Source organism: Eumetopias jubatus, unplaced genomic scaffold, assembly GCF_037043125.1.
Source record: "Eumetopias jubatus isolate StellerSeaLion01/CBP00866 unplaced genomic scaffold, mEumJub1_p1.0 scaffold_4, whole genome shotgun sequence".
Classification (NCBI taxonomy): Eukaryota; Metazoa; Chordata; class Mammalia; order Carnivora; family Otariidae; genus Eumetopias; species Eumetopias jubatus.
In genome coordinates this window covers 55,307,629-55,321,367 of record NW_028274810.1, presented here as the reverse complement: position 1 = coordinate 55,321,367, position 13,739 = coordinate 55,307,629, and the positions used below count along the sequence as shown (strand labels likewise).

At 35.9% G+C, this 13,739-nt stretch overlaps 1 protein-coding gene across 1 annotated transcript in view; it reads left to right on the top strand.

Moving 5' to 3' along the window:
- EFCAB7 (EF-hand calcium binding domain 7) overlaps nucleotides 1-13,739 on the top strand; it is a 43,769-nt gene that overhangs the window by 20,279 nt on the left and 9,751 nt on the right. The window contains exons 7-10 of the mRNA XM_028106731.2: nucleotides 1,139-1,280; nucleotides 4,791-4,900; nucleotides 7,225-7,382; nucleotides 7,989-8,122. Of these exons, the coding sequence (XP_027962532.1) occupies nucleotides 1,139-1,280; nucleotides 4,791-4,900; nucleotides 7,225-7,382; nucleotides 7,989-8,122 (544 nt within the window). The remainder of the gene's footprint in view (nucleotides 1-1,138; nucleotides 1,281-4,790; nucleotides 4,901-7,224; nucleotides 7,383-7,988; nucleotides 8,123-13,739) is intronic.

Below are 13,739 nucleotides of genomic sequence, written 5' to 3'. Positions count from 1 at the left end.
GAGCATTTTTGTACACATTTATGGCAATGGCACAATTTCTTATATCTTCAATGGACAATTTTTTTACTTTCTGCATATAGCATCATCTTCGAGTTTTATTTAAAACTTAAGAGATCCCGGAGCTATTAGTTTTGACCAGAAGGGATTTGGCTAACCAGAAATAGCAGGACTAATCGTATAGAAGTCTTTCTCAAAACTGATGTTTATGAGCATTTTGTTACAGCTGTAAAACTTACTCAGTATTCTTTTAGTTACCTGGACTTGAAACAGTTATTTTGGTTGTCATGTACTTTAACTTTTAAATACAAAGTCGTCACTTTTCCTTTCAACATCAGTTTTAGTGGCCCTTAGTCATTTTTACTATGTTCCAAGCACTAATCCTGCCCTAATTATTGTGGCAGCATTTTTAAAAAAAGATTTATTTATTTATTTGAGAGAGAGAGAGCGAGAGAGCACATGAGTGGTGGGAGGGGCAGAGGGAATGAATCCTCAAGCGGACTTCGCAGAGCAGAGTCTGACTCAGGGTGGGAGGTGGGGAGGGTCCTTGATCCTGTGACCCATGAGATAATGACCTGAGCCAAAACCAAGAGTCGGACACTCAACCAACCGAGCCACCCAGGTGCCCCCATAGCAGCATTTTTGTTTATTTATTTATTTAATTATTTATTTTATTACTCTGTTTTAGTACTTCTCCCACTCTCATGAACTTCATTTCTCTTATTTCTTTTTTCCATTATGTCTTTTCCTAGCTTTTCATTATCTAAATTCTGCTAATCCTTCGAGATACGGTTCATAGATTGCCCTCCCAGTTTATATCGATGCCCACCACCCCCCATCAGTCAGACACTATTGAATACCTACAATGTGCCAGGCATTATTTTAGGAACTAGAGTTATTATTTTGCACATGTGATTATTTTCTTGTTCTAACCATGTACTACTGTAAATTATAATTGAATTGTGTTAGGCCGGTTTTTTGTTTGTTTGTTTGTTTTACCTCTTAATGATGTCACAAATTCCTAGAGGTCAGTGCTCTATTTGACATTTCTTTTATATCCTCCTCAGGTTTCTCTTTATTACTCTGCATGCTGGAAACATTTAATAAGTGTTTGAAAAAAAACTTTTTTCCTTCATTTCAGGAGTGGCAATGTGTACAATCAAAAGGTTGCTTTTTCTTAGAAGAAGATGGTGAAATCATTAGTCATCAATATTGGATGCAAATAGCTCAGAGATCCATGGTTTATCTAACAATTAAACCATTAAACCTGAGTCAAGTTGAAGGTAAGTTTTAAGTTTTTCATGTATTTTTAAAATTTCAATTTATGCGCTCTTTGAAAATACTTATGTAAATATTTGGTAGTCTTAGTAAAGAAAATAATCTACCTAAGAAACATGGTTACATATACTTGAAGAAAGAAAGCATTAGCTTATACTTGGACTGTGTTATCATATTTCACAAAGTATTTAAGTTGCTTTTCGTTATGTTTAAAACATGTTTTATTTTAATTCATTTAAAAACAAGAACAAAGTGTACCCTGGTTTCTTCATGACATAGAATTAACTTTTTATTTACTAATTAAGTTTTAACTTTTCCATTTGTCAATTTTTTAAATTAATATGTTTAAGAGAAGTTCTATAGGAACATAATTTGGGGTGATATGAACTGCAGACAACCTTTATTAATCATCTTTGCATTCATGGTAATATTGTTTTTTTTTATATAAATGTTAGATGCAAATTAATCTAGTGTCTAAAATGGCTATTATATACATATTTTTTAAAGATTTTATTTATTTATTTGACAGAGAGAGAGAGCGAGAGCAGGAACACAAGCAGGGGGAATGGGAGAGGGAGAAGCAGGCTTCCTGCAGAGCAGGGAACCTGATGCAGGGCTTGATCCCAGGACCCTGGGATCATGACCTGAGTCAAAGGCAGACGCTTAATGACTGAGCCACCCAGGCGCCCATGGCTATTATATTTTTAATTAGTGAAAATGTCTATAAGGGTGCTTTCACTAGATATCCTTTTAATGTTGATTGTTCTAAGTATCAATTTTTATTTTTTTATTATGTTTATATAAGAAAATGTTTATTTTATTACTAGAGGATTCTTCCCCACCCCATTCTTTTTGCTTCCTAAAGTAGAGATTCTAAAAGTTTTCACTGTATATCTTATGGGATACTTAAAACATTTGATGGTTGATACTTTTAAGTGACAATTACAATAATCATTTTTTTCAGATAAAGGTATCAAGATAGGCCTGCATATTCAATGCAGATATTAATTCTCCATAGTCTTATGAAGAAGATACTTTATTCACTTACTTATCAATTATTTATTGAGGGCCTTATATATCAAGTATCATTTTAGGTGCTTAGGATACATCAAAGTACAAAAACAAAAATCATTGTCTTTATGAACTTACATTCTAGTGGGGGAAACTAACAATAAATAATAAAACATAATAAATAGTAAATGACATGGTATGTTAGAAAGTGATAAATCCTATGGGAAAAATAGGGATTGGGCATTGTGAAGGCTGAGGGAATATGAGTTGCCACTGAAATGGAGTGGTTAGTGTATGCTTCATTAAGAAGTTGACATTTGAGCAAAGACTTTGAAAGAGGTGTATCAATTATCAACTGCTATATAAGAAATTACCCCAAAAGTCAGTGGCTTAAAACAATGAAACAATTGTTCACTAGTAAGCAGGTTTGCTAGATAGTTATTTTGTTTTGAGCTGGGCTTTGCTTTTCTCTGTAGGACTCACTCATGCATCTGTGATCAGAGGCAGGTTAGCTCATTGCTGGCTTTATTGGTGTTGGCTGGGCTCTCTGTGAGGTCTCAGCTGGGACAGCTTGACTCTGCCCCATATAATCTCTTACCTTCTTAGTGAGTTAGCCTGGACTTGTTCTCTTGGTGTAACAGGGATCTCAAAGAAAAAGCAGAAGCACTTAGGGCTTCCTGAGGCTTGGGCTCAGAAGTGAGTGGCACATTACTTTTGCTATATTCTGTTGTTCACCACAAGTAACAGGGCAAGTCCAGATTTATAAGACAGAGAAATAGACCTGATCTCCTGATGGAGGAGCTGCAAAGTCACATTGCAATGTGCTGTGAATACAGAGAGGGTAGCCATTTCTGCTGTCTTCCACAGAAGGCCAGGCAGTAAACTTTGTTGATGTAGAGCTGGTGGAAGGGATGGGTGAAGAGTGAAGAGTGGAGGTGGCAGAGCATTCCACATAGAGGGAATAAATACTCTGTCAGAGGCTCTGAGGTGAGAGTGTGCCTGGTGGTAGAAGAACAACAAGGTGACTAGAATGGCCAGAACGAGGTAGGAGAATGAAAGAATGAAGTAGGAGATGAAGACAGGGAGGAACCAGGACAATTGTTTTTTGGTTTGTTTTTGCCATAATGAAGACTTGGGCTTCTGAGAGAAATGAAAAACCTTAGGAGGATTTTTCCTGTGGCTGCTCTCACGGTTTTCTCTTCATCTTTAATTTACAACTGTTTGAATATGTGTCTAGGTGCTTTTGTTTTTCTTGTTGGTGCTGTTATTGTGGAGTGTGTTTGTTTGTATTTATTCTGCTTGGATTTTTGACTTATTGTCTTTCATTATTTTTAGAAAAATTTTCCATCTTTATTTCTTCAAATACCTCTTCTGCTCTCTCTCTTCTTTTTCCATTTATATGGTGCCTGACATCTTGTCTTCTGTGCTGCACCACAGATAAGTGAGTGCTTGTATCTCATCTCTTCTTGGAAGTGTGTGTCTTTTCTTGGATTTCAGACTACTTGATTGCCCTGGGACCTCAGCTCTGATGAGTTCAAGAAAAAATTATGATTTTCTAGTTCATGTACTGTTTCTTATTGTTAGGGTGGGAGCAACATTATTCCAACTCTCAACTCCATGAGAGGATTTTGAATAGAGACAGGACATAATCTGACATATTTTAACAAGAGCAGTCAGGTTGTTATATTAGAAATAGATGGAAGGGGACCCAAGAGAATCCAAGGGGTCCAGCTTTGATGCTCCTGCAGACTTCTAGGAGGGTACTGATAATACTTTGAACCAGAAATGTAGAAGTGATAAAAAGTAGAGATTCTGGATATATTTTGAAGGTTAAACCACAGGATTTCCTGAAGATTGGCTATCATATTCGAGAGAAGAAAAAAATTAAAGATGATTTCAAGATTTTTGGCTTGATTGGAAGCATGGCAACTGGAAGGATGAATTACTATTTACTGAGACAGAGATAGAGAAGAATATAGATGGGCAGTTTTGTTTTGTTTTTTTTTAAGGAGTTGGGGAAGGTCAGTTTTAGACCTAGAAATTCAAGTGGAAATGTCAAATAGGCAGTTGATTATATGGGTCTAAAGTTCAAAGAAAAGTTCTAGCTGGAGATATAAATTATGGAGTTGCCAGCACATAGATGGTGTCTAACATCTTTTCCTCCAGTGCCATTCCACAGGTTAGCTAGTGCTTGAACCTCATCTCTCCCTAAAGGGTTTGTTTTTCCTTGGATTTCAGGCTACTTTGTTGCCTTGCAACCTTAGCTTTCTGATAAATTTAAGAAAAGTTATGATATTTAGAAAGTAGGTATAAACAATATTTCTAGCAAGCTCACTGTATATAGTTACAAATGCTATGATGTTTCTGTATAAAAATGCGTTATGTATTTCTAAAAGAAAAAAAATTCCAAAGGGGAAAGAAACCACCAACTGCTTTTTTAAAAAGATAGGAAAGAGCAAGTAGTAATTGACTTACTTTAAGATGTTTGGGTTTTTTGTTTATAGGAAAACCATCCCCTTGGTTATCAGTTGATACTGCCTTGTATATTCTTAAGGAAAATGAGAGTCAAGCAAATCTACAACTCATGTGTTTTACTGAACTACGGAATAGAGAAGTATACATATTTATTTCCTATGTTTAATTTAAAAATATGATATGAACTCAGGTTTGGGGAAAATAATAGTTTTTCTATATTCGTTTGTTCTTAACTTTTGTATCTTCCCCTCCAATTAGGGTATATACAGTACTTAAGCACTATGCATATTATATGTGTTTTATTAATTGTGATGGATTTTTTTCTTGTTTGCTGAGATTAAGAGCTGAGGATTGATTAGTAGTCTTGGCTTCATAACTTATAAGTTGTGTGACATTTTACTTCACTTTCTTCTTCTCTAAATGCCCAGATGTCTCACATGTGAACATTTTTTTCATATGCAATAAAAATGATTGATGCCAGTGGATTTTTTTCCCTAAATACTAGCAATTTAAGACTTTGGAAAAGTTGCTTTAAATGTTTGTGTTTCTTATACAAGTACTGCAAAAAAGAAAAACTTGAAGGTTATTATCCTCAGGCTTGACTCATATTATAGGGTTCAAAAATAGATTGATCTAAAGGAATGCTTTTAAATGATTTTATATGTTGCCCCTGGGGTTGTTCTGATCTTTCCTAATTATATATTTACTCAGAGGTCAAATATGTGAGGCACATACATAACTGTGGCTATTTATTTTATGAGGACTACAAAATACATCTGCTATACAACAACAGGAATAATACTATTCAAGGGCTTACTGCAATATCATATTTAATCTTTATATGGGTCCAACGACAGACAAACATTTCCCTGATGGAATGTTATATAAAAGTCTTTATTGTAGGCTTCCTAACAGACAAGAATAGTTATAGGCAAGAAACAAATAAAATGACAGAAGTTAATGTTTTGACGAAACTCTTCTTCAGAACTGACTACAAAGTTAAGTTCAAGATAAAGCATTGTCTAAAACAATAGCTGTTCCCATTTTGTTTTGGATAAAATTACTTTCTTATGATATTGCATGTATAAAAATGTTAGTACATAGCAAGCCTGTAATAAACTTTGAATGAGTTTCTATTTACCTTTTTACTATATCGGCTTCTGTTTTTCTGTAATATGTCATATTTACAAGGGATTTTTAGTTTTAGTTTTAGTTTCACAATCATTTTCTTTAAGAAGAGTTTTGTGCCCATGAAAGACTTTCCATTTGCCATCCACAGTGGCAGTTCAAGGTTATATGTGGAGATAAGGGAAGTTCATGGGGTAACATGTATTAGGAAGCAGCAGGAACTGCTTCTCACTCCTGGAAATCAGCCTACATCTGGCCAATTTACACGATTACGGTTTCCCAAGGAGGGATTTGGCCAATCTTTAGTCTTCAAAATGACCCTGGTTTTATTGGATTGCTTCTTGTATCAAGATAAGATGTAGTTACTTTAGGATGATTATGGTTCCTCTGACTTGTAAGGGCAGAAATAGGGCTGAACCAGAATTCAGTTGATAAGCAACTTTATTTTGTGTATGAGTCCCCAGGATGACCTAAAATACATCTGCATTTTGAAAGTTTTTGGACACAACACTGAATAGAATTCCTTCCCTAGGGCGATTCTGTGCTGAAGGGCAAATAGCTGTTTGCTTAGCTGTTATAAACGATGAGAAAATGCTTAGATTTAATGTATTTGACAGAGATAACCCCTAGGCTTTATAGGTAGCTGTTTGGTTCCAGAACACACCTAGAAGGTCCATAGAGAGATGCCATTATACTTTCTTTTATGAAACAGGAGAATAAAATATTTCCTATGCAAATGTCCTGGCACTCATTATAAATATACTGTGATGGAAAAGAATTTTGTATAAGGTAGGTTTATCTGGGATTCTACCATCTTGTTTTATAGTCCATATTACATAAATAATAGTAAAATTCCAGTGCTTCTGTCTATATTATTGGACTCTTAAAAATATGGCTAGTTCATACAAGTAGTGAACTCTTGAAATATATTTAATTTTTACTTTTGGTTATTGAAATCTAATTACAAATCACATGTTTATGTTTGAATCAAACTAGGGAATTGTAACTGAAAAATTATTCTAAGATCTCTGCTTCCTGTTGAAGATATTTGCATCACAAACGTTTTTTTATTGGGGAAGATTTAGAAGTTATATAACTTCTTACCTATTATAGTATTAGGCATTTGTTTTTAAAAATATATTATGAACTACATCTAATGATCTTGTGCCAGGGCTACCATTAATAAAGAGATTTTGAAGCCCGTAAAAGATTGATAGAAGCATAATAGACTTGGTGAATATTGATAAATTACTTCTAACGCTTCTCTTTCAGAAGAAAAATCAAAAGTCATTAAGACTCATGGTAGTTGTTGTTTTTTAATTCTTTTGAGAAAAGATGTTTGGGTGGACTGGTGAACTAGGACCTGGGATTTACTGGTTAATTCCTTCCACAACTGGCTGTAGGCTGAGGAAAGAAATAAAACCAATAACTGAAGAGGCCCAACTTGTGTATAGAGATGGAACAGGGGAATTATTTCTTACAAAGGAATTTAGGTAAGTTTTGTTTATTCAGGTTAGAACTATAACATCTAAACAGGTTATAGATGAATAGCCTGTCTTCCATCCTTTCCTTTGGCCAGCCACCACCCCTACCCCCAGATTCTAATTCAATAACTCAACTCATTCACTGGGCATCTGAAAGTGATTTTCCATTCACAGATCTGGGATTGCCATTCATTTCTGGGTTCCACACATTTGGCAAGTCAACTTTAGTCATACATCTACAGATTTCTACCTGACTAGGCCCTGCCTTAGAAATAGATCCTGCTAGTTGCACTGTTAATTTAGATAACTGTCAAATATGAAATCCAAATACTTAGGTGGTTCTCTCATACGCTAGATATATACATTAATGTCTGGTAGAAGAAGGAGAAGAAAGTAGATTGGAGAAAGGAGAAAAGAAGGAGAGAATTACTTTTCATTGAGGTCCTACTATGTGTTGAGATACTATGGTTGTTTTAGAAGCTTGTTTATCTCATAGTAGACTTAGTAAGAAATATATCTGGATACATTAAGTTCACAAAAATTGTTTGATGCCTTGATATAACTTCATTTTAGTCTAGTTGCCTTGAAGACAATTTCCTATTTTTATAATTTTAGGTCAACTTTATCAGATATATTTGAAGTAATTGATTTAGATGGAAATGGTCTTCTAAGCCTTGAAGAATATAATTTTTTTGAATTGAGAACAAGTGGTGAGAAATGTGATGAAGATGCTTGGGCTGTCTGCCGTGGTAAGCACTTGTCTTTTTCCTTTTTTTTTTTTTTTAAAGATTTTATTTATTTATGTGAGAGAGAGAGAGCAAGTGGGAAGAGGGAGAGGGAGGGACAAGCGGATTCAGTGCTGAGTGCAGAGCCTGATGTGGGGCTTGATCCCACAACCCTGAGATCATGACCTGAGCTGAAATTGAGTCAGCTGCTTAACTGACTGAGCCACCCTGGCACCCTGCACTTTTCCTTTTCTTAGTGGATATATAAAAAAATATGTAGTATCCTTCCATCCTTAAGAAGTAGAGTATCAAACTTCTCCATAGACTATTATGGCAATTAGGACAGTTAAAAAAGTAATAACATTGTGGGGCTCCTGGGTGGCTCAGTCGTTAAGCGTCTACCTTCGGCTCAGGTCATGATCCCAGGGTCCTGGGATGGAGCCCCACATCGGGCTCCCTGCTCAGAGAGGATCCCGCTTCTCCCTCTCCCTCCGTCCTTCCCTCCCGCTCGTACTATGCTCACGCACTCCCTCTCTCTCAAATAAATAAAATCTTTTTTTTTAAGAAAGTAATAACATTGTTTATAGACCATAAAAACATAAATATTTGTTTTCCTTAAATTGATAGTTGGTATAGTATTTAAGTTAAAAGAAAATATCAATTACTTAAGTGTAACTTCATTTTTAGCCTATGCTCTTTAGAGCTTAGAATGGAAAAAAATTTTGTCCCAGCTCTTGATACTAATGGGACTGAAGTGGTCAAGAGCCCTGAACTGTGCCCAGGAGAAGGCAGCAAAGAACTAATAGGCTAGAGTTTTACTAAAAATTAAGCAGTTTCCAGGAAGTTCTTTTTTTTTTTTAAGATTTTATGTATTTATTTGAGAGAGAGATGAGATAGCAAGAGAGAGAGCACAAGCAGGGCAGAGAGGGAGAAGCGGGCTCCCCGCGGAGCAGGGAGCCCAATATGGGGCTCCATCCCAGGACCTGGGATCATGACCTGAGCCGAAGGCAGACGCTTACCCCACTGAGCCACCCAGGCGCCCCTCCAGGAAGTTCTTTATATATGTTAAGAATTCTTTAGTTTTTTGTGTTTGAGTTGAATTAAGAAAGTACATCATGGAGGTATGGAAACCAAAAATACCAAGATGGACAAAGAAAAATACTGAGGATGAGATAAATTCTGTTATCTCTTAGGAGACGTCTGGGAAGAGGGCAGGACTTATGTATTTAAGCCAAGGACTGAAAGATCAAAGGAGAAAACCAAAAAGCCATAGCCAACTATAGATCACAGAATAAGAAGGCCAGAATGCAGCCAGGAGACAGATTAACTCACGTATCAGTGTCACTGGGCTAGTAGTGTGTCTAGTCCTTTGGTTCTTAAAATGGTCTGAGCTTGGCAAAGTCAGCGAGCCAGGTGGGAGTCTGATAAGTCTATCGAAACAGCAAGTAAAGTAGAAATATTATTAATACAAAATTTTCAAAAATCTCTCTTTTTTTTTTAAAGATTTTATTTATTTATTTGACAGAGACACAGCGAGAGAGGGAACACAAGCAGGGGGAGTGGGAGAGGGAGAAGCAGGCCCCCTGCCAAGTAAGGAGCCCAGTGCGGGGCTCGATCCCAGGACCCTCAGTCGTTAAGCCGACGCTTAATGACTGAGCCACCTGGGCGCCCCGCAGAAATATATCTCTTTTTAACTGAAAGTTTATATAGTATAATCAGGAACAAGAAATGCATATTGATTTATACTATTAAACTTTGAATAACAAGATTGATATCATTATATATATTATTAGGACAATATAATCATCTTACAACTTTAATGATATAGTCTTCTGGGTGGCTCAGTTGGTTAAGTGACTGCCTTCAGCTCAGTTCATGATCCTGGAGTCCCGGGATCGAGTCCCACGTCGGGCTCCCTGCTCAGCAGGGAGTCTGCTTCTCCCTCTGACCCTCTTCCCTCTTGTGCTCTCTATCTCTCAAATAAATAAATAAAATCTTTAAAAAAAAAAGAAATAATGATATAATCTTCTGATTATTGTTGGCACTAGAGCACATTCAATAAGAGTGAATCATAATTAGAATTTTCTTATGGTAAAGTTTTTGATGAATAAAATTTTAGTTTCATAATTAAATTGGGGGAGCCTAGCTGACTCAGTTAAGCATCTGACCCTTGATCTCAGCTCAGGTCTTGGTCTTAGAGTCGTGAGTTCAGGCCCCATGTGGAGCCTACTTAAAAAAAATAATAATTTAACTGGTAGAATTGATAGTTAACATTTTTTTGAGAATTTACCATGTACCAGTTGGAAGTACTTCTTTTTTTTTTAGAGAGGTGGGGGGAGGGGCAAAGGGAGAAGGAGAGAGAGAGAATCTTAAGCAGGCTCCACACCCAGCACAGAGCCCAGTGCGGGGCTCAATCTCACAAACGTGAGATCATGACCTAAACTGAAATCAAGAGTCAGATGCTTAACCGACTGAGCCACCTGGTGTCCCCAGTTGGAACTACTTCTATACATCAGCTCTCTGAGGTATGTCCTGTTATTTTTCATTTTACAAATAAGGAAACAGGGGGCACCTGGATTGCTCAGTCAGTTAAACGTCTGCCTTTGGCTCAGGTCATGATCCCAGGGTCCTGGGATCGAGCCCCACATCAGGCTCTCTGCTCAGCAGTGAGCCTGCTTCTCCCTCTCCCTTTGCCTGTCACTCCCCTTGCTTGTGCTCTCTCTCTCTGTCAAATAAATAAATAAAATCTTTAAAAAAAAAAACAAAACCAGAAAGACAGATAAGGAAACAGAATCAAAGAGGGTAAGTCACCTGATCAAATAGCAAGAAGATTTCACAGCTGAGTTTCACACCCAGGCAGTTAAATTGAAGAACCTTAAATACCCTGCTACAAAAAAGTCCCCAAGTCTGGTTGACTTAAAAAATGATTTGGAGGGAATGGCTCCTTCACCAACATTAATAATACTGCAAAGAATTGGTTTTTTTAAGTTCCAAAGATTTTATTTTTCTAGTCATACATAATATTAATTTTATCCATCCTCCTTGATAATGAGAAAATGTATTATTTATCTGTAAGATAATTTAATAAACTTTTTAAAACTTAAAATTACCTTAATTTTTATTATTTTTTAATAGACTTTATTTTTAGAGCAGTTGGTTTATAGTAAAGATTGACTAGATCTCCCATATATTCCTTTTCCACCCTCTATGAATTTCCCCTATTTTTAACATCTTGTGTTACTTTATACATTTGTTAAAATTGATGAACCATTGCTGATGTATTTTTATTAACTAAAATCCATAGCTTATATTAGGGTTATTTTGTGCTGTACAGTTCTCTGGATTTTGACAAATATATGATGTCATGTACCTGCCATTTACAGTATCATACAGAATAATTTCATTGCCTTAAAAATCCCTTGTGTTCTACATACTCATGTATCTATTCAACCCTTCAAACCCCCAGCAACCACTGAACTTTTTAGTGTCTCTATAGTTTTGCCTCTTCCAAAGTACCTTGTTGGAATATCATGCAATATGTAGCCTTTTCAAACTGGCTTCTTTCACTTAGCGGTATGTATTTAGATTTCTTTTTTTGGCTTGATAGCTCATTTCTTTTTAGCACAATTCCATTATATGAAGGTACTATAGTTTGTTTATTCATTCACCTAAAAGACATGTTGGTTATTTTGAATTTTTGGTAATTATGAACGTAGCTGCTATAAATACTCATGTGCCTCAGTGCCTGGGTGGCTCAGTCAGCTGGTTAAGTGTCTGCCTTCGGCTCAGGTCATGATCCCAGGGTCCTAGGACTGAGCCCTGCATTGGACTCCCTGCTCAGCAGGGAGCCTACTTCTTCCTCTGCCGTTCCCCCTGCTTGTGCTCTCTCTCTCTCTGTGTCAAATAAATAAATAAAATCTTTAATAACAGAAATACTCATGCTCATATTTTTGTGCATATATAGTTTTCAACTTGTTTCAATTCATTTCTATTCAGTTATTGCTGGTACAGTAAACCTATGTTTAACTTTGAAAGAACTGCCAAATTGTCTTGCAAAGCGGCTGTACCATTTTGTATTCCCACCAGGAAGGAATGAGTGTTTGCGTTTGGTGGTGGTAGTTTTTTGGATTCTAGCCTAGAATATAGGTGTGTATCTTGTTGTTTTAATTTGCAATTCCTTAATGACATATGATCTTCTCATATGCTTATTTACCATCTGTATATCTTGTTTGGTGAGGTGTCTTTCAGATCTTTTGCCCATTTTTAGATTGAGGTGTTTATTTTCTTACTATTGAGTTTTAAGAGTTCTTTGTATGTATTGGATACAAATCTTATCAGCTATGTTTTGCAAGTATTTTCTCTCAGTATGTGGTTTGTCTTTTCATTCTCTCTCTCTTTTTTTTTAAAGATTTTATTTATTTATTTGACAGAGAGAAACACAGTGAGAGAGGGAACACAAGCAGGGGGAGAGGGAGAGAGAGAAGCAGGCTTCCCGCCGAGCAGGGAGCCCGATGTGGGGCTAGATCCCAGGACCCTGGGATCATGACCCGAGCCAAAGGCAGACGCTTAACGACTGAGCCACCCAGGCGCCCCTGTCTTTTCATTCTCTTAATAGTGTTTTTCGTAGAGCAATTTTTAATTTTAATGAAATAACCATTTTTTCCTTTCATGTGTCATGCTTTTGGTTTGTGTGCTTTTGGTGTTATATCTAAAAACACATAGCCAAACACAAAGTCACCCAGATTTTCTCCTTTTATCTTCCGGAAGTTTTATAGATTTTGTGTTCTGGGTCTGTGACCCATTTTAGTTAATTTTTGTGAAAGATGTAAGGTCCTTGTCTATAGTTATTTTTTGCCTGTGGACATCCAGTTGTTCTAACACCATTTATTGATAGAACTATCCTTTCTCCTTTGAATTGACTTTGCTCCTTTGTCAAATATCAGTTCAGTATATTTGTATGGGTCTATTTCTGGTTTCTGTGTTCTATTCCACTGATCTATGTGTCTAATCTTTTGCCACTACCACACTGTCTTGAGTACTATAGCTTTAAAGAAAGTCTTGAGGTTGGGTATCAATGAATTTATAAAAAAGTAATGGAGGATTGAGAATTTTAAGTTTTAAAAGTAGATTACTTATTGATAGTCTCTATAGTACAGTATCTAGATACATTTTCCTTGAAAGTAATAATTTCTTTGTATTGATATCAATTATTATTTTTTTCATCTTGCTTTATTATATTGTAGCTCCAGCCCCCAGTTTAATGGCTACCATTTCTATGATCTAATTTAATCTGCATTTACTTTTTTCTTTGCAAAAGTTCTTTGTCACTTTCCAAACTCTATAAACATTTTACTATTAATCTATTAATACTATTAATCTTTATACTACTATTAAACTATTAATCAGTTTTAAATTGTTATGTCTCTGCTGCTTTTTTCACAATAATGCATACAAAAGAGATATCTCAAATAAAGAGTACCTATTTCCCTTGGGTATATTACAGTTGGAAGCTGGAAAATAAAATCTTTCTTCTTGTAGGGCAGTTAACAGAATATAATCCATGATGAGTAACTGTTTATTATCTATATAATAGACAAATTCAGGAATTATACATGTGTAGATACTTCTAGGTGAATGTAGT